Below are 21,366 nucleotides of genomic sequence, written 5' to 3'. Positions count from 1 at the left end.
TAGTAGTAATAGTATTAGTAGTAGTAGTTGTAGTTGTTGTAGTAGTAGTAGTTGTAGTAGTTGTAGTTGTAGTAGTAATAGTAGTAGTAGTAATAGTGGTAGTCGTTGTAGTTATAGTTGTAGTAGTAGTAGTAGTAGTAGTAGTAGTGGTAGTAGTAGCAGTAGTCGTGGTAGTAGTAGCAGTAGTAGTAGTGGTAGTAGTGGTGGTAGTCGTTGTAGTTGTAGTAGTAGTGGTAGTAGTAGTAGTAGTAGTAGTAGTAGTAGTAGTAGTAGTTGTAGTTGTAGTAGTAATAGTAATAGTAGTAGTAGTAGTAGTAGTAGTAGTAGTTGTTGTAGTAGTAGTAGTAGTAGTAGTTGTAGTTGTATGGTAGTCGTTGTAGTTGTAGTTGTAGTAGTGGTAGTAGTAGTAGTAGTAGTAAAAGTGGTAGTAGTGGTAGTAGTAGTTGTAGTTGTAGTAGTAATAGTAGTAGTAGTAATAGTGGTAGTAGTAGTAGTAGTAGTAGTAGTAGTAGTAGTAGTAGTAGTAGTAGTAGTGCTTTTGTTGGAAAGGTTACAGAGATTTGCGTTCAGAGCTCATGCAAGCTCAGGCAAACATATGTTCCCAGTTTAATGTCGCTCAATTCCTCATCTCTGCAAGTCCATGGTTTGAACTACAGTAGCCAAGGTAGAGCATTTTGAAGGGAAAGCACTACCAAGACAGATAAGGGGAAGGTAAAAGAACGCCAAAGAACACCAAAAAAAAAAAAGAACGCCAAAGAACACCCAAAAGAATGCCAAATAACACATTTATACAAATAAGAGCAAAATATCTTGTGGGGAGACCGTACAAAGTGCATCATTTATAGTCCAGGTTTCCTTAAACTTTTGAACAGTGTTACTATATTCTGCCGCCTTGTACTCCGAAATAATGCGTGAGCGTATTAAGCCCTTCAGACATACAGAACTGTGTTCCACCACATCTTTCTCAATTTTTGCCTTCCTGGTTTTATATATTGCCATTTTTGCACAGGCTAAAATAAAGTTAACAAGGAGATCTCGTGACTTGCTTAGTTTCTTTACCGGGTGCCCGATGATAAAAAAGTGTTGGAGAGAAGTGAAGCCAGAAGCGCAAGAGAAGATTTTTCATCAGTAAGAACACTGGTTCAAGACGGTGGCATTGAAGGTATATGTGAAATATAGTTTCCCTTTCACCACAAAAGCAGCAATCCTCTGAGACGTTAGTGAAGTGCCGCATCATAGATCCAGAGCTCAGTGCACCATGTAGCAACCTCCAACTTAAGTCTGCCATCATTCTAGGCGTTGGGTAGAGATAGAGTGAATCCCAACGTGGATGAACGGAAGTGGAAGAATCTCACGCCAGGGAGTATCCAGTCGGGTTGCAAGAGCTATATAAAGGAGCGAGTGGATCACTAGCAGGTATATATTTTTCCTTGATAGCCCACAGAACGACATTTCCACTGTGCCAGGGGTCTTACTCATATTGTTTGCAGGTATTGGCTGAGAGAGCTCGCAACATCGTGGTCGGATTTTAAAATCCATGGAGTTACCGATGGACATCTGTCCAGATCCATCACCCTCTTTGGGATTCTCTAGATATTCCAGACAATCGGGAGGCAAGGAGCTTTTGACCTCTTCAAGTATCCTGGAGGGGATCCTGATTGTCCTCAGGCCCATTTTCGCTGCGAGTTCCTTGGGTAAAAGCGTTCTCTTACCATCGTTCAGAAGGTCTCCCACTGTGGATATGCTACCAGCTAAGAGGCTCCTTCTTACTGAAAAGGAAGCCAGAGTTGGGCCCTGTAGAAGAGGGTTGAGAATGAGCGGTTCTTCTAACAGGTCCTTGCCTGGATAAGGAACTGTTCTTTGTACGTCGACTTCATTCCAAGCCTTCAGCATTTCTTGATAAAAAGGAGGCAATGTAGCACTAGACAGGCTCCGAGATGTAATGATGAAAAGATTCCTTTTGTACCCAAGATTGAGCACTTTGCTGAAGAAGTATGATGCCAGTGAGCACCATTGCGGTGCAGGGTTCACATGTAGGTAACGTTGTATGGTCTTCAGCCTGGATGCGTGGTAGTGGCTTCGAAGGCAGGGAAAAGACTGTCCACCTTCTGAAAAAGGCAAGCTCAGAATGCCCAGGGAAACCCAGTGTTTACCATTCCAAAAGTAGTCCAGTAGCTTCCTCTGCATCTTAACCAGAAACTCCTCTGGAGTGCTTATGCAAGAGAGCCTGAATACTAACTTCGGAATTATAAACTGTTTAATAAGGAGTGTTTTTCCCCTCAGAGACAGGACTTTTAGTAGCCCACTCCAGTCTCTCAACTTTGCTTCGATCTTGTCCCCTAAAGTGTTCCAGTTAATGAGTGGTGAGGACCCATGGGAAGTGGATAAGTGCACCCCCAAATATTTGAGCTCATTGCGACTCCAGGTCAATTTCTGAAAAAGTGTTGGTAACTCCTTTACCTGCATTTGTCCAATTAGAAGCCCCGAGCTTTTCCTCCAATTGATTGTAGCAGACGATGCTGCTGAATAGACCTGCTGACAATCATAAACTATTTGCATATCCCTTGCATTACTGGCAAACACGAGAACATCATCTGCATATGCAGAAAGTTTGAGGTTGACCCTGTTGTGTGGCACCACAATGCCAGTTAGCCTTCTTCTCATCAAACAAAGGAAGGGTTCGATACATAGGGAATATAATTGGCCAGACAGGGGACATCCTTGTCTTATTCCTCTCTTAAATGGAAAGGGCGCGAGCAAGAAACCGTTGACTTTGACTAGGCATTCTGCCGACATGTACAACGTCTGAATCATGCCTACAAATCTCCTCCCCAACCCAAATGTTAGCAAGGTTTCAAACAGATACTCATGGTTCATCTGGTCAAAGGCTTTCTCCTGATACAAGGAAAGAAATCCGACTTGAGTCTGAGTCATGTCCGCATACTGTATCAGGTCTCTGACAAGGGATATGTTGTCATGTATTGTCCTGCCTGGAATGGCATAAGATTGGTCCGGGCTGACTAATTTTGTCAGGACTGGTCCAAGACGGAGTGACAACATTTTAGCCATGACCTTATAATCCACACACAGCAGAGACACAGGGCGGTAATTCTTCAAGTCTCTCAAGTCACCCTCCTTGGGAATCAAGACCAGCATCGCTCGACGCCAAGAAAGGGGCATTATACCTGTATCACATGCTTCCTGAGCTACGCTTAGGTAATCAGGTCCAACCAAGTCCCATACTTTTATATAGAATTCACATGATAAGCCATCCATGCCAGGGGCTTTATCTCTTGATAGGCTGTGCAGGGCGGTTTTCAATTCTTCCAGAGATAATGGAGTCTCCAGCTGCTCCCGGTCTTCTACAGAGGCTTCAGGAAGACTACTCCACAAAGTGCCACCTGCACCTGCATCTGTGCTCTTACCCGAATACAGCTGAGCGTAAAAGGCTCTAATTCGTTTTTGAACACCCTCAGAGCCATTGAGCAAGAGACCATCTTCTGCGAGAACACTCGCTATAGCCCTGAATTGACCTTTGCGTTTTTCCACCCCTTTGAGATAATTCAGGACATATTCATCCTCAGAAATAAACTGCAAACGAGAGTGCACATATGCCCCTCGTGCCTTCACACGACTACATGCTTTAAGGGTGCTCTTTTTTTCTTGGTATGCCTGCAGTTCAGTAGAGGTAAGTGTGGCCAGGTGCTTCTCAAGGTGCAGCAGTTCCTCTTCCAGTCTTTTGATCCCTAACCCAAGTGTTTTGCTCGATCCATACGAGTATTCCTGACACAGCAATTTCAATCGTACCTTGCCTACATCCCACCAGAATCCAAGTGAGCAAAAATCTCCTTTTTTTATTCCTCCAGGCTTGCCAAAAATTCAAAAAGATTGACAAAAAGGCTTCATCCTGACTTAAAGCATTGTTCAGGTGCCACAAGCCAGGGCCTCGCCTTGTTTCCGCCAGGGAAAACTTAATCCAGGCCAAGTTGTGATCTGTGAAATGGGCAACTTTTATGCCGGAGTCACTGACACTCTTACACCAACGGTGAGACACGTAAATTCTATCGAGCCGGGATTGTGATATATGACCACCTCTGATACTCGTATACGTGAATGTTCTGTCTGTGGGGTGTTGTATGTGCCAAGTATCCCTCAAGTTTAACAGTGTTATGGTTTGTTGTAATATTCTTACAGAGGGATTATGCGGCTCCTGACCTATTCGATCAAGGGAGGGGTTTAGAGTGCAATTAAAGTCTCCTCCAAGAATTACACACTCTTCACCAGGCAAGGTGAGCATGAATCTCTGCAACCGGTTGAAGAAAATCCCCCTTGCAACTCCTACACAAGGTGCATAAATGTTGACGAAATTGACAACAAATTCTTCAAACTTTGCTTTTATATGTAGCAACCGCCCCACACTGGCTTCCTTTACGACAAGTATTTCAGGTTTCCTCTTTGGTGAAAAGAGGGTAGCCACTCCACAAGATGTGTCCGTTAGGTGACTGAAAAAGGCCAAGCCTTCCCATTGGTTTTCCCATCGGGATGCAGCCTCTGGGGTCGTGTGGGTTTCCTGCAAAAAGGTTACTTCAAGTTTTTCCTTCACACAGAATGACAATACCTGGTGCACACGGAATGCATCCTTACAGCCATTGACATTCAATGATCCTATTCGTAAGTTTGATGTCATTATTGTATTGAGAGTTTTGTTTCTGTGAAATTCATCCTCCTTAACGAATTTATATTCAGGCCCGTAACTCAACAACTTTGCTAGAAACTTCCTGACTCGGGCTTGTTCGGCCGAGCCTGAAGTCCTTGTTTTATGTCCCCCTCTCCTTAGTGCATACAAGGAATGCACTAGCAAGTCATAATCTTTCCACCGTTTCAGCGCATTTTCCACTTTCTTCCTGCTATGCAAGCTTTGTTCCAGGAACTCGAGTATCTCCTGGCTGGGAATGCAGGAATGGCGTCCTGCCGGTAGGTCTGTCTCTAAACCAGTCAGTGACCCTTGATAGTCTTCCCCATCACCAATACTTTCCTCATCATCGCTGTCTGGAGGTTCAAGATCCTTCTCCTTTGGTGTACTTGTACAATGTGTCAAGTCTTCTGCCATGTCGTCTCTCAAGGCTGACTTGGCATAATCTTCTGGCGCAGAGGAACGCTCCTTTCGCTCTGATGCGGCGGACGTTGCTACACCTGTGGGAATGGATGCCTCCTCCTCAGTTGGTATAGGAGATCCAACCTTTTGGGGTCGTAAAATAGAGATGTGCTCAACTATTCCCCTTTCTGCGCCAACAGTGAGTGAAGTGACATCACCTGAGATGTCGGTCAGTGCCAGCAACTTTATTGATGCTTGTGTGTCTGGTTCCCTCTCTCTGTCTGTCCCTCCGATGAATGCTACTTCAGAATCCTTTGAAACTTCGGTGTTAATCCTTCGGTTCAGAACTGCTCTTGTAGATGTTTCAATCCCTGGTTTATTTTGAAGCTTCGTTGCAGTTGTTATTATTGGATGCATTTTCTCAGGAGCCAACATCACAGTATCGTTTGGCCCTGTCAAGTCAGATACCTCTAGGTTGTTTGTCTTTTCCGTGCTGGGTTTACTACCTGACGGTCTCCCTTCCTGTTCATTCTTCAAACTGTCTTTGGGTGGATCTGAGAGAGAAGACTCTCCATATCCTGTCGTTTGATGAATAGTTTCCTCTTCTTCTTCTTCTTCCATTTCTTCAGATTGGGTTACCACTCTTTTCTCCTTCAGAATACTAGGCTTTACAAATCCCTTTGACACATTACTTCCCGTGTCATCCTCAATTGTACCAGGGTGTTCCGTGGTCCCATCCTCTGCGGGTTCTGATTTCCTCTTCTGTGCTCTCTTTGCCTTCCCTGCTCCCACTGCCTGCCATTGATTTATGGCAGCAGAAGAGTTGGGATGAGAAGCTGGTATAGAACTTTCTTGAGGGTCCACTGCCCTCGAGCACAAAGGAGCAACCGCCTCTCTTAGGTTACCTACAGTGACGCTGGGATCCTCTCGATGCTGATCTGGACGTTGAGGAGCTGCAACCTCTTTAATGATGGTGGGGCAGTCTGCTCTCCTGTGATCCTTCGCTTTGCATACAAAACAACGGGGTTCGTTTGTCATATAAAACACCCTGTAATTCTTTCCGTCAAAAGGAATAACAAACGACCCCTCACATTCAGCCTCCTTTCCCAATTCAATGGATACTTGTCTTTTAAAAGACCAGACATGTTGTAGGGAGGGCTCATGACAGCCCAAAGACACAGGCTTGATGGGTGATCTCAACACTCCCAGTCGTTCCAGGAAAGGCACCACGACATTGTCAGGCACGTAAGGAGGTATATTAGATATAATTATCCTTGTACCAAGACTTGAGAGTGGCTCGACTTGTACAAAGAGTCCTCCCACACTAATCCCTTTCTCAATGACTTTGTTTGCTGCAGCCTCTGAGTTAAGAAAGAACACAGCTTGTCCATACATTTTCGAGGCTGCAACTATCGTTGCTGGATCAACCACACTAGCGAGTGCGTTTACATAGGCCTCTATTTGGGTGATTTGTCCCAACTCGCATTTCACCCCGTGCTTCCTTGTTAACGCCTTAAACGGGTGGGCAGGGCGGTTCCCACCTGCACCAGAGGTAGTAGCGGCCATTTTTGCCCACGTACCATCCAGAGGCATGATTACTATTAACGGTATATTTCCCGTCAAATGAAAATGGAAAAAAAAATATCAATGAGCTCGTTCACGAGCTTCTGTTTATTTCAGCACGACCGGACCGGTATGCTAAAGATTAACTCAAAAGGATAATCAAACGCGCGTTGAGCAAATAACTTATCGGCTTAATCGCCAAAACTATGCAAATTTAGCACAGAAAGTCAAGGGTGATTAAGCAAAAACAAGGAGGTCAAACAGTTTGTGATACGCCACAAATCGGGCGCGGCAAATCTAGTCCCACACGGGTGCGGCCGCACGCCGCGGCTAGGCCCGAACACAAAGAACTAATAACTCAAACGGGACGTCAAAGTAAAATAACAAAATGAACCAACTCGGTTCAAATAACCCAAATAAACCAAAAATACAAACGAAAACGGAAGAGGGTGAGATGGAAATGTCGAAAATAGCACGGCTCGAGGAGCAGCAAAATGGCGTGGCGTGGCGTAGTAGTAGTAGTAGTAGTAGTAGTAGTTGTAGTAGTAATAGTAGTAGTAATAATAGTGGTAGTAGTGGTAGTAGTGGTAGTAGTAGTAGTAAAACAAAAAAACAGTGGAAGAAATACTTGATTTGATTCTCAAAGTCGAAATGTTTTTTCGTCCCTTTCAACATTTTCCTGTTTTAGCTTTAATGGAATACCAGAAGTGGAAATGAGCATGTCACTCCAACGTGACGGGGACATCACGGTCACCGTGTTCCATCATGACAATTACACATTTGCATGACTTACCTTCTCTCCGGGTTTCCCCGTCGGCCCCCGAAGACCACGCTGACCCCGAGGCCCCTGGAAGGAAATCATACAACTTGATAAGATGAATATGCATTTATCGGGGGGAGTGTTGGGTGGAATCAGGTTCTGCCATTGCATCGTTCCTGATCTTTAACTGACTTTGTGGCCTCATGAAGCCATCTGTGGTTGGCTTCTGATAAGGGATCAATTATAAATGCCCTATATATTAAAGAGATTGTATTATTGAAACAAATGCCTTTGGTGGACGGAAAATAATTAATTTTTAAAAATTACAAAAAAATTAAAATGAATGGATCAAGTCAAAAAATGTGAAATTACCGTAGGTCCTCTCTGTCCCCGTCGACCTGGCTTCCCATGGGGACCCTAAGCAGAGAAAAATCAAATGTAATTTGTACTGTACACAAACTGAACTATAAAATGAACCAATGGAGTGCAGGTTTGCAAAACGTACACAAATAAAAGTAACACTGCACAGTTAACCTGTGAGTTAACCTCATATTACACAGCGCCTTCAGAAAGTATTCACACCCCTTGACGTGTTCACATTTTGTTGTGTTACAGCCTGAATTTAAGATGGATTGAATTGAGTTTTTTTGTCACTGATGTAATACAAATAATGTGAAAAGTGGATTATTTCTTTATTTTTAGAAATTTTTACAAATTAATTATAAATGAAAAGCTGAAATGTCTTGAGTCAATAAGTATTCAACCCCTTTGCTATGACACTCCAAATTGAGTTCAGGTGCATCCAGTTTCCTTTGATCATCCCTGAGATGTCACGACAACTTGATTCGAGTCCACATGTGGCCAATTCAATTGATTGGACATGATTTAGAACGAAATACATTTCCATATAAGGTCCCACATTGACGGTGCACGTCAGAGCAGAAACTCGACCATGAGGTCCAAGGAACTGTCCGTACAACTCCGAAACAGAAATGTGAGGAGGCATAAATCTGGGGAAGAGTATAACACAATTTCTAGAGTGATGAAAGTTCCCAAGAGCACAGTGAGCTCCATCATTAGGAAAGGGAAAGAATATGGAGTTACCCAGACTATTCCTAGAAATGGCCGTCCAAACAAACTGAGCAACCGGGCAAGAAGGGTATTGGTCAGGGAGGTGACCAAGAACCCAATGAACACTCTGACAGAACTACAGAGTTCCTTGGCTGAGATGGAAGAACCTGCTGGAAGGACAACAGTCTCTGCAGCACTTCACAAATCTCGGCTTTATGGGAGATTGGTCAGACGGAAGCCACTCCTGAGAAAAAGGCACATGACAGGAAAAAGGCATATGACAGCACGCCTGGAGTTTGCAAAAAGGCAGGTGGAAGACTGAAGGTATGAGACAAAGTATTCTGTAGTCTAAAAAGGTGAAAATTGAACTATTTGGCCTGAATGCTATGTCTGGTGGAAACCAATCACAGCTCATCACCCATCTAACACCATCCCTACCATGAAGCATTGTGGTGGCAGCATCATGCTATGGGGATGCCTTTCAGCAACAGGGACTTGGAGACTTGTAAGGATAGAGGGAACAATGAATGGAGCCAAATACAGGCAAATCTCTGTGAAGAACCTGCTTAAGTGCAAAAGACCTTGAGACTGCGGTGAAGATTTATGTTCCAACAGGACAATGTCCCCAAACATACAGCCAAACCAACACTGGAATGGCGTCTGGACAAAAATGTGAAAGTCCTTGAGTGGCCCAGCCAAAGCCCAGACTTGAATCCCATTGAGAATCTGTGGAAAGACTTGAAGATTGCTGTTCACCGACACTCCCCATCCAACTTGACAGAGCTTGAACAAATCTGCAAGGAAGAATGGGAGAATATCCCCAAATCCAGATGTGCAAAGCTGAAGCAGACATACCCAAGAAGACTCGAAGCTGTAATCGCTGGTAAATGCACTTCTACAAAGTACTGACTCAGGGGGTTGAATACTATGTAAATTAGATATTTCTGAATTTCATTATTATTTTCAATATATACCATATGTATATACACACATATACATATATATATACATATATATACAGACTTGGCATTTAATATGGAATTTTTTTTTTTTCTTGACTTGGGTTTACTTTCTGAACTCAGTATATCAATCTGGTGAGTTTATTTTACGCTTCGGTGATTTCTTTGTTAAAAGAACCATGTCACTGATTGTCTGTTGCAGCAAGAAGTCAATAACAGGATTATATCACAGGTGGCGTGACAAAATGTACGGACAGGTACATTTGACGATTGGCTTCACAATCGGGTATATAAGGGTTGTTGCATTCTGTATTAGTGGAAAACAACTGCTGCACGTCTACAAAAGTTATTGCCGCTTCCCGCTGGAGATGGTCCATCAATTCGACAATGCTGTTTGTCATTTAGTGGTGGCTTTACGAAATTCCGGCATGAAACAGCGTGCTATTGCTCGGCAGTATGGCATCACTCAAGGTCAGGTGTCAAAGATCCTGAAACGAAATGCTCAGAGGGGTGTCCCTACTCCAATACCGAGGTCAGGACGTTTGTTTACAAATCCGCAACAATATACAGTCACGTGAAAAAGTGAGTCCACCCCATGTAAAGTTTTGACTTTTTCAACATATTTCAACATACAGCTATTTGATCTTCATTTCAACAATATTCATAGATAAAGGTGATATAATATAACAAATATCATGCAACATTTACATTTTGTAGTCCATTGTATAATTTAAATAAACATAAATGCAAATTTCACATGTGAAAAAGTAAGTACACCCCATGAAATGTTTTTAAAAATCTTTTTAACATATGTGGACATATCAATATTTGATCTTCATTTAAACAGTATCGATAGATAAAGGTGATCTAATTGAACAAAAATCAATGAGAAATTGACTTTGCAATAATTTATTCAACAAAAAATTGTTGCACAGCATGCACAATTGCATGCACAGCTCGTTTCAAATCCCCCCACAACATCTCGATGGGATTTAGATCCAGGCTTTGACTTGGCCATTCCAGAACCCTCCATTTCTTTCTTTTCAGCCATTCCTTGGTAGATTTACTGGTATGTTTAGGGTCATTGTCATGTTGCAAGGTCCACCTTCGGTTGAGCTTCAACTTTCCGACAGATGGCCTCACATTATCCTCAAGCACCCTCTGGTACAATGAAGAATTCATAGTGGATTCTATGATGGTGAGCTGCCCAGGCCCTGATGCAGCAAAGCTGCCCCAAACCATAATATTTCCACCACCATGCTTTGCAGTTGGTATCAGGTTCTTGTGGTCAAATGCTGTCTTTGGTTTTCGCCAAACATGTCTTCTGGTACTGTGGCCAAATAGCTCTACCTTTGACTCATCTGTCCAGAGCACATTGTTCCAGAAGTGCTGGTCTTTGCCTAGATGTTCATTGGCAAACTTTAGTCTTGCCCTGATGTTCTTTCTGGACAGCAAAGGTTTCCTCCTGGCACACCTCCCATGTAGATCAAATTTGTGCAGCCTCTTTCTAATGGTAGACTCGTGCACTTTGACATCAACAGTGGCAAGAGCTACCTGTAGGTCCCGTGATGACATTTTCGGGTTCTTCGAGACTTCTTTCAGCATCTTGCGGTCTGCTCTCGGGCTGAACTTGCTGGGGCGGCCTGGCCTGAACAAGTTGGCAGTTGTTTGGAATCTTCTCCACTTGTAGATGATCTTCCGGACAGTCGAATGATTGATTTCAAATTGTTTGGAGATCTTTTTAAATCCCTTCCCAGACTCGTAGGCATCTATAACCTTCTTTCTGAAGGCCTCAGAGAGCTCTTTTGATCTAGGCATGGTGACGCCGCACACTTCAACAACAAAGAGAAAACCAAACGAAATGTCTGAGGTTTAAATAAGACAGGTTCCTCCAAGATCCTCTCTAACGATGTTCTAATCATTTGCACCTGAGCTGGTGCACCTGATTCTAATTTTAGGTATTTGAAGTAGTGATAAATGTAGGGGTGTACTTACTTTTTCCACATGCGAAATTTGCATTTATGTTCATTTAAATTTTACAATGCACTACAAAATGTAAATGTTTCATGGTATTTGTTATACTAGGGCATGCCCGTACTATATAAATATCTAAAATTATATCCCCCCCCCTCTATTTACATGAAATGGTTTGGTCCAAAGCGAATGGCCTGCGAGTACGGTGACAATCCCCCCCCCCCTCTATTTACATGAAATGGTTTGGTCCAAAGCGAACGGCTTGCGAGTACGGTGACAATCCCCCCCCTCTATTTACATGAAATGGTTTGGTCCAAAGCGAACGGCTTGCGAGTACGGTGACAATCCCCCCCCCCTCTATTTACATGCAATGGTTTGGTCCAAAGCGAACGGCTTGCGGAGTTTGGTAAAGAAATCGCCATAGCTCGGTAACTACTTGTCCGATTAATATGAAACCTTGAAAAGGCACATCCTCGGGTCCCCAGCAATATACCTGGCAAGTTTCAAGTATATCGGACCCGTGGTTGTCGAGAAACAGCGGTCACAGACAAACACACAGACACACACACAGACACACAGAGATTACTGGAATTATAGATAGATTATATCACCTTTATCTATCAACATTGTTGAAATGAAGATCAAATAGGTGTATGTTGAAATATGTTGAAAAAGTCAAAACTTTACATGCGGTGTACTTACTTTTTCACGTGAATGTATATATATATACTGTATATATATATATATATATATATATATATATATACATATATATATATATAATTATATGAGTTTGCTTGTTGCTTAAGCTCCGCCCATCTCCTCTGCAAATAGGCATGCGTCAGAAGCAAATTTAGGGCAAATGGGCATGCGCAGTTCAGGCTCCGCCCTCTCCTCAGCAAGAGTGAGTACATTGAATTCCAGATTCCAAATTACTTATAAGTATGGAGTACGCGAGTACGTCTATTAAGTACGTAGTTTATTAAAATAATCATCTATGTATGACACAATCTTTGCTTTTAGCAAAAAGTTGAATTCCACTTTGAAGTCACATTCTATACCCACTCGTCATGATAAAATGCAATTATAATGGCGAATTAGTAAAAACACACACAGTAATGTGTGTCATTCCATTGATGTGAATGGGTAATGATGATAATACGGACACCTGGTAATAGTTGTGTTTGCGTTGTTTCATACATCGTACACAGTTTACTCACCCTCGCTCCCTTCTCACCAAGAGCTCCGGTAGGACCAGGAAACCCAGTGGTCCCCTGAGTGAGAGATGCACCATGGTAACATGATAAATGATGAAATTGTTGCATGGTTACGTGGTGGCATGCTAACTGTTAAATTCTCTTTTATTTATGACTGAAAGATTCCAGGCCCAACTTCTGGTCTCCATAAATTTCAATGCAAAATAACTCTCGAGTTGTTCAAAATACGGCAACATGCGGAACTACAGTGTCTACTTGTTTGAGTAATCTCAGTGTATAAAATGATGATGTTTTATTACATTTTGTGGAGGCACATACAGATTAAACTTCACATGAAGACAAAGGTCTTCTTCAGTCAACTCTTAGCAAAACACAAGTCATCCGGTTGGAGTAATGTTAACCTTTGAGCCTTGCCTTCCTGGGTAACCCGGTAACCCTGGAACTCCCAGTTTTCCCTGCGGAAGGACACAAAATAGATCATGAGGAAGACATTTGTTGCGGGGCTGCCAGTACGCTCTGCATTGCGTTACATGAGAAACAGAACTGCAAGTGTCCAGGTACTGTAAATGATACCAGTACTCGAACCAATACACAAAAGTACACGAAGGTAGCTTTCATCCACCATTGCTCCTCACCTTATCACCCGCCAAACCAGATGATCCAACATCACCCATCGGTCCTGAACGTCCCTTCGGCCCTTCAGGACCAATCTCTCCTCGAGGACCAGGATCGCCAATCTTACCCTGGATGCAACATCAGCACATCTCATCCAGTACACAAAGCAACAACACCTATCCATCTTCATACACACACACCACCAGATATTTTATGGGTCGACAGAATAAAACAGTCGAATATCAGTTGAAAACATCTAAACTACATCTTCCTGGAAAAAGGATTTTGATTCTACACACTCTCCTTCGATTTTGCCTCCCATCACCATGGCCTAGCTAGTACTTCTTACCCGGTCTCCTTTCTCTCCCATGTCCCCCTTGAAACCTGGGAATCCATCTTCTCCCTGTTACGCACACACATGCAAAAACATACCTTATTAAAAACCCTCAATGTAGAAAACATGTTCAGCTCAAACAGTGCACTACCTTCAATACACTGAATGGCATGAGAGTTAGGCCTGGGCATCATGTGCCACACCCATCACACATATGCACACACCTGGTGCTGGAGAGGCCGATATTACATGGAGTCGAGCACTACATCAAAGTAGGAAGTCCTTTCTCATGGGATGTTACACACAGACTTTATTATTAAACTTCTTTCTCTGCACAGCATATGTCAAAGACCCCCAGGTACCTTTCACAAGAGTAGGCTTTTGGGGACTATTTCAATATTTTCAAGGTGGCGCAATATTCCAGAACTATTGGAAGGTTTGAAGAAACTTGGACCACAAATGATGCACTTACAAACCATCGTGGGAAGCAGGGTAAGCTGACATTTTGGGAGTTAACTTTTCTCTCTCTCTTTCAACTATCCCTCCTCTCCCATCCCTTTCGACCCTCCCACCTCTCTCGACTCTCCCACCTCTCTCGACTCTCCCACCTCTCTCGACCCTCCCACCTCTCTCGACTCTCCCACCTCTCTTGACCCTCCCACCTCTCTCGACCCTCCCACCTCTCTCGACCCTCCCACCTCTCTCGACCCTCCCACCTCTCTCGACCCTCCCACCTCTCTCGACCCTCCCACCTCTCTCGACCCTCCCACCTCTCTCGACCCTCCCACCTCTCTCGACCCTCCCACCTCTCTCGACCCTCCCACCTCTCTCGATCCTCCCACCTCTCTCGACCCTCCCACCTCTCTCGACCCTCCCACCTCTCTCGACCCTCCCACCTCTCTCGACCCTCCCACCTCTCTCGACCCTCCCACCTCTCTCGACCCTCCCACCTCTCTCGACGCTCCCACCTCTCTCGACCCTCCCACCTCTCTCGACCCTCCCACTTCTCTCGACCGTCCCACCTCTCTCGACCCTCCCACCTCTCTCGACCCTCCCACCTCTCTCGACCCTCCCACCTCTCTCGACCCTCCCACCTCTCTCGACCCTCCCACTTCTCTCGACCCTCCCACCTCTCTCGACCCTCCCACCTCTCTCGACCCTCCCACCTCTCTCGACCCTCCCACCTCTCTCGACCTTCCCACCTCTCTCGACCCTCCCACCTCTCTCGACCCTCCCACCTCTCTCGACCCTCCCACCTCTCTCGACCCTCCCACCTCTCTCGACCCTCCCACCTCTCTCGACCCTCCCACCTCTCTCGACCCTCCCACTTCTCTCGACCGTCCCACCTCTCTCGACCCTCCCACCTCTCTCGACCCTCCCACCTCTCTCGACTCTCCCACCTCTCTCGACCCTCCCACTTCTCTCGACCCTCCCACCTCTCTCGACCCTCCCACTTCTCTCGACCCTCCCACCTCTCTCGACCCTCCCACCTCTCTCGACCCTCCCACCTCTCTCGACCCTCCCACCTCTCTCGACCCTCCCACCTCTCTCGACTCTCCCACCTCTCTCGACTCTCCCACCTCTCTCGACCTTCCCACCTCTCTCGACCGTCCCACCTCTCTCGACCCTCCCACCTCTCTCAACCTTCCCACCTCTCTCGACTCTCCCACCTCTCTCGACCTTCCCACCTCTCTCGACCCTCCCACTTCTCTCGACCTTCCCACCTCTCTCGACCGTCCCACCTCTCTCGACCCTCCCACCTCTCTCAACCTTGCCACCTCTCTCGACCGTCCCACCTCTCTAAAACCTTCACACCTCTCTCGACCCTCCCACTTCTCTCGACCTTCCCACCTCTCTCGACCGTCCCACCTCTCTCGACCCTCCCACCTCTCTCAACCTTCCCACCTCTCTCGACTCTCCCACCTCTCTCGACCTTCCCACCTCTCTCGACCCTCCCACCTCTCTCAAATCACGAGTCTGTCCATCTCTATATTTCAATGACAAGGCAGAGGTAGACTCTCCATTCATTTGGAAGAGCTGCTTTCTCATAGATCATTTCAATGTTTTACAATTTCATCTCAAGCCAAGCCGGTTGACTCTGTTTTGTCAGGATCCATTTGTTTGCTCCAGTTGTGCTTTATGTTCGATTTCCTATTGATTAAGAGCATACACAAGGCCTTCACTTTACAGCCATGAATGATAGTTCATAACGTAACTACATTTTCTAGCAAAAATATAAACTATTATGTAATGCCACGTACAGTACAGTACGGTACAGTACGGTACAGTACGTGTAGTACAGTACTACACTGTACTGTTAACACATCATTTACCTTTTCACCATTCATTCCTTTCTTGCCTCGAACTCCAGCTGTTCCCTGGAAAAAAGGATTTAAATAAGAAAACAGATGGGAATGAAAAATTCAAGGAGAGAACATTAACTTTATATATAACGACGGCGAAGAGAAAGTAACGAAAATATTGTGAATGAGATGAGAATGAAGGATATAGGATTGTTATTTGGACATTGTCTGGGGAATCATTTACTGTGGAGCTAGTTGAGCAAGGCCTACGTACAGTAGGCACATCTTGCAGAATGATAATTATGGAAAAAAGCATCTGTTGTCTGATTGAATTAATAATCTTGATTTTAGTCAAATGAGGAATCTGTTCACAATCCCATTTTGTGAAAGGAAATTATCTTTTGTTAACCCAAGGGTGGTTACCTTCACTCCTCTGGTTCCAGGATAACCAACAGGGCCTTGGGGTCCAAAGAGTCCCTGGAGAAAATTAGAATATTAACAATAATAACCATGATGACGAAACAGCAACATTGTCAAGTCAAACACTTTTCACACTCGGGAGATTTAACATTACTTCGGGTAAAATGGCGGCTCGTGGAATGGCGACGTGACAAAGGGTGAAGAAGCAAAGGAGCGACGGGGACACAGTTGGACACAGCAAGGGAATGACCAGGAAAGGAGGGGAGGAAGCACAATAACCTGCAGGTTATATAGGGTTAGGTTAGAGAGGGTTCATGGGGGTACAAAAGATCATGAGATGGCAGTTACATGGGATGGTGGTGCTGGTGAAAACGATGGTGGTGCTGGAGAAAACGATGGTGGTGCTGGAGAAAATGATGGTGGTGCTGGTGAAAATGATGGTGGTGCTGGTGAAAATGATGGTGGTGCTGGTGAAAATGATGGTGGTGCTGGTGAAAATGATGGTGGTGCTGGTGAAAACGGTGGTGGTGCTGGTGAAAACGGTGGTGGTGCTGGTGAAAATGATGGTGGTGCTGGTCAAAATGATGGTGGCACTGGTGAAAATGATGGTGGTGCTGGTGAAAACGATGGTGGTGCTGGTGAAAATTATGGTGGTGCTGCTGAAAATGATGGTGGTGCTGGTGAAAACGATGGTGGTGCTGGTCAAAATGATGGTGGTGCTGGTGAAAATGATGGTGGTGCTGGTGAAAACGATGGTGGTGTTGGTGAAAATGATGGTGGTGCTGGTGAAAATGATGGTGGTGCTAGTGAAAATGATGGTGGTGTTGGTGAAAATGATGGTGGTGCTGGTGAAAATGATGGTGGTGCTAGTGAAAATGATGGTGGTGTTGGTGAAAATGATGGTGGTGCTGGTGAAAATGATGGTGGTGCTGGTGAAAATGATGGTGGTGCTGGTGAAAATGATGGTGGTGCTGGTGAAAATGATGGTGGTGCTGGTGAAAACGATGGTGGTGCTAGTGAAAATGATGGTGGTGCTGGTGAAAACGATGGTGGTGCTGGAGAAAATGATGGTGGTGCTGGTGAAAATGATGGTGGTGCTGGTGAAAATGATGGTGGTGCTGGTGAAAATGATGGTGGTGCTGGTGAAAATGATGGTGGTGCTGGTGAAAACGGTGGTGGTGCTGGTGAAAACGGTGGTGGTGCTGGTGAAAATGATGGTGGTGCTGGTCAAAATGATGGTGGCACTGGTGAAAATGATGGTGGTGCTGGTGAAAACGATGGTGGTGCTGGTGAAAATTATGGTGGTGCTGCTGAAAATGATGGTGGTGCTGGTGAAAACGATGGTGGTGCTGGTCAAAATGATGGTGGTGCTGGTGAAAATGATGGTGGTGCTGGTGAAAACGATGGTGGTGTTGGTGAAAATGATGGTGGTGCTGGTGAAAATGATGGTGGTGCTAGTGAAAATGATGGTGGTGTTGGTGAAAATGATGGTGGTGCTGGTGAAAATGATGGTGGTGCTAGTGAAAATGATGGTGGTGTTGGTGAAAATGATGGTGGTGCTGGTGAAAATGATGGTGGTGCTGGTGAAAATGATGGTGGTGCTGGTGAAAATGATGGTGGTGCTGGTGAAAATGATGGTGGTGCTGGTGAAAATTATGGTGGTGTTGGTGAAAATGATGGTGGTGCTGGTGAAAATGATGGTGGTGTTGGTGAAAATGATGGTGGTGCTGGCGAAAATAATGGTGGTGCTGGTGAAAATGATGGTGGTGTTGGTGAAAATGATGGTGGTGCTGGTGAAAATGATGGTGGTGCTAGTGAAAATGATGGTGGTGTTGGTGAAAATGATGGTGGTGTTGGTGAAAATGATGGTGGTGCTGGTGAAAATGATAGTGGTGTTGGTGAAAATGATGGTGGTGCTGGTGAAAATGATGGTGGTGCTGGTGAAAATGATGGTGGTGCTGGTGAAAATGATGGTGGTGTTGGTGAAAATGATGGTGGTGCTGGTGAAAATGATGGTGGTGCTGGTGAAAATGATGGTGGTGCTGGTGAAAACGATGGTGGTGCTGGTGAAAATGATGGTGGTGTTGGTGAAAATGATGGTGGTGCTGGTGAAAATGATGGTGGTGCTAGTGAAAATGATGGTGGTGTTGGTGAAAATGATGGTGGTGCTGGTGAAAATGATGGTGGTGCTAGTGAAAATGATGGTGGTGTTGGTGAAAATGATGGTGGTGTTGGTGAAAATGATGGTGGTGCTAATGAAAATGATAGTGGTGTTGGTGAAAATGATGGTGGTGCTGGTGAAAATGATGGTGGTGTTGGTGAAAATGATGGTGGTGCTGGTGAAAATGATGGTGGTGCTGGTGAAAATGATGGTGGTGCTGGTGAAAATGATGGTGGTGCTGGTGAAAATGATGGTGGTGTTGGTGAAAATGATGGTGGTGCTGGTGAAAATGATGGTGGTGCTGGTGAAAATGATGGTGGTGTTGGTGAAAATGATGGTGGTGCTGGTGAAAATGATGGTGGTGCTGGTGAAAATGATGGTGGTGTTGGTGAAAATGATGGTGGTGCTGGTGAAAATGATGGTGGTGTTGGTGAAAATGATGGTGGTGCTGGTGAAAATGATGGTGGTGCTGGTGAAAATGATGGTGGTGCTGGTGAAAAGGATGGTGGTGCTGGTGAAAACGACGGTGGTGCTGGTGAAAATGATGGTGGTGCTGGTGAAAATGATGGTGGTGCTGGTGAAAATGATGGTGGTGCTGGTGAATACGATGGTGGTGCCGGTGAAAATTATGGTGGTGCTGGTGAAAACGGTGGTGGTGCTGGTGAAAACGATGGTGGTGCTGGTGAAAACGATGGTGGTGTTGGTGAAAATGATGGTGGTGCTGGTGAAAATGATGGTGGTGCTAGTGAAAATGATGGTGGTGTTGGTGAAAATGATGGTGGTGTTGGTGAAAATGATGGTGGTGCTAGTGAAAATGATGGTGGTGTTGGTGAAAATGATGGTGGTGTTGGTGAAAATGATGGTGGTGCTGGTGAAAATGATGGTGGTGTTGGTGAAAATGATGGTGGTGCTGGTGAAAATGATGGTGGTGTTGGTGAAAATGATGGTGGTGCTGGTGAAAATGATGGTGGTGCTGGTGAAAAGGATGGTGGTGCTGGTGAAAACGACGGTGGTGCTGGTGAAAATGATGGTGGTGCTGGTGAAAATGATGGTGGTGCTGGTGAAAATGATGGTGGTGCTGGTGAATACGATGGTGGTGCCGGTGAAAATTATGGTGGTGCTGGTGAAAACGGTGGTGGTGCTGGTGAAAACGATGGTGGTGCTGGTGAAAACGATGGTGGTGTTGGTGAAAATGATGGTGGTGCTGCTGAAAATTATGGTGGTGCTGGTGCTGTGAAGCCCTGGAGAGAAGAGTTTGACTGAAGAGTCTCCGGAAGGTAGTTCCACAAATGGGAAAAAAGTGTGGGGAAAAAAAAAATTGGAGGTGTGTAGAAAGCCTGGATAATGGAGTTTAAGGAGGGGGTTATTGGACGAACGCACATATAGGGTTTTCCAGAATTCACTATGGAGCATTAAAAAAAATTACGATTAAAATTATTATGTGACTAGACTGCTCATTGTAGAATTGCTTGCAAAATTGTTTTTTTTTTTATGGGAAAAATGTATTATTTCAACAAAAAAATTCAAAGCACTACTCTAAATACAATGTTGAAGGAGCTGGGGCTCCCACGTCGATCAGAAGAATGGACGCGACAAAAAGCTGGAATTCATCTGAGTTGCTTTATTGAAATCAAACACTCAGGCACTCTGAAAAACCGTTTATCTCTCAGCAATATATATCTATTCCGCCAGGGGGTTTGCCCAGGCCCGGCGCCAGGGGGCGTGGCCCAGCGTCCTGGCTGCGGCCTGGTAAGTTGAGGGCGAGCCTGCCCGGGCATGCCCGGGCATGCCCGGGCGTCCCGACCGAGGCCTGGCAAGTTGAGCGCGGGCCTGCCCGGGCGTCCTGGACGAGCCCGGCATGGTGATCGCTCCGCGTCCTTGATAGGTGCAAGGCGATTGTGAAAACTCAGCGGCAGCCGCTACACACGTCCCCCCAGAATCGACTTGCACCGGCAGGGTCAATTTGAGGGGGGTCCTGACGACCCGGCCGAAGCGACCCCTGGCGGGTCGTGGGAGGGGGTCCGGATAGGTGGTGGGCGGTCGAGTGGGGGGCACCGTGGACGGGGGGCGGCCTCGCCGCGGCGGAAGGGCCACCCGTGGTGGGTGGTCGACGTCCACGTGTGCCGGCTTGAGGCGGTCCACAGCAATCCGGTCCGACCTGCCGCCGATGTCGATGACGAACGACTTGTCGTCCCGTCGCAGCACCCGGAAGGGCCCGTCGTACGGCGGCTGGAGTGGCCACCGATGTGCGTCGTGACGCACAAAAACATACTCCGCTGTGCGGAGTGCTGGGGGGACGTAGGACTGGGGGTCACCGTGGCGGGATGTTGGCACGGGGGCAAACCGTCGGGCGGCCTCCTGGAGGTCCGAGCGCTGGTGAGCTGCGGACCAGGGACTGGTAGCGTCGGGCACAAATTCGCCCGGGACGCGTAGCACCTGGCCATAGACAAGCTCGGCGGTGGATGCCTGGAGGTCTTCCTTGGGGGCCGTGCGAAGGCCCAAAAGGACCCACGGCAGCCGGTCGGCCCACCCGACGTCTTGAAGGCCGGCCATGAGCGCGGCCTTCATGGAGCGGTGGAATCGCTCGCACAACCCGTTTGCTTGGGGGTGGTAGGCCGTAGTACGGTGGAGCTTGACCCCCAGGTTGCGGGCGACCGCGCCCCACAGCTCGGAGGTGAACTGTGGACCGCGGTCTGACGAGATGTCCGCCGGTGCGCCGAAGCGGGCGACCCAGGTGGCGATGAAAGCCTGTGCCACGTCGGCGGTGGTGGTGGAGACGAGGGGCACGGCCTCCGGCCACCTGGTGGTCCTGTCCACCATGGTGAGCAGGTGTGTGAACCCCCGTGACGGGGGGAGGGGGCCCACCAGATCCACGTTGACGTGGTCGAAACGTC

General features: G+C 46.2%; 1 protein-coding gene across 2 annotated transcripts in view; it reads right to left on the bottom strand.

Annotated features, from left to right (window-relative positions):
* The window catches only part of LOC137421405 (uncharacterized), a 243,643-nt gene that overhangs the window by 49,288 nt on the left and 172,989 nt on the right, over positions 1–21,366 (bottom strand). For both annotated transcript variants that reach the window (XM_068107435.2, XM_068107436.2), the window contains 8 exons: positions 16,315–16,368; positions 15,922–15,966; positions 13,604–13,657; positions 13,275–13,382; positions 13,041–13,094; positions 12,643–12,696; positions 7,791–7,835; positions 7,452–7,505 (listed from right to left, as the gene is read on the bottom strand). In XM_068107435.2, coding sequence (XP_067963536.2) covers positions 7,452–7,505; positions 7,791–7,835; positions 12,643–12,696; positions 13,041–13,094; positions 13,275–13,382; positions 13,604–13,657; positions 15,922–15,966; positions 16,315–16,368 — 468 coding nt within the window. The remainder of the gene's footprint in view (positions 1–7,451; positions 7,506–7,790; positions 7,836–12,642; positions 12,697–13,040; positions 13,095–13,274; positions 13,383–13,603; positions 13,658–15,921; positions 15,967–16,314; positions 16,369–21,366) is intronic.

Source organism: Myxine glutinosa, chromosome 2 (assembly GCF_964187855.1).
Source record: "Myxine glutinosa chromosome 2, kmMyxGlut1.1, whole genome shotgun sequence".
Lineage (NCBI taxonomy): Eukaryota > Metazoa > Chordata > Myxini > Myxiniformes > Myxinidae > Myxine > Myxine glutinosa.
This window is presented reverse-complemented; position numbering and strand designations above follow the sequence as displayed.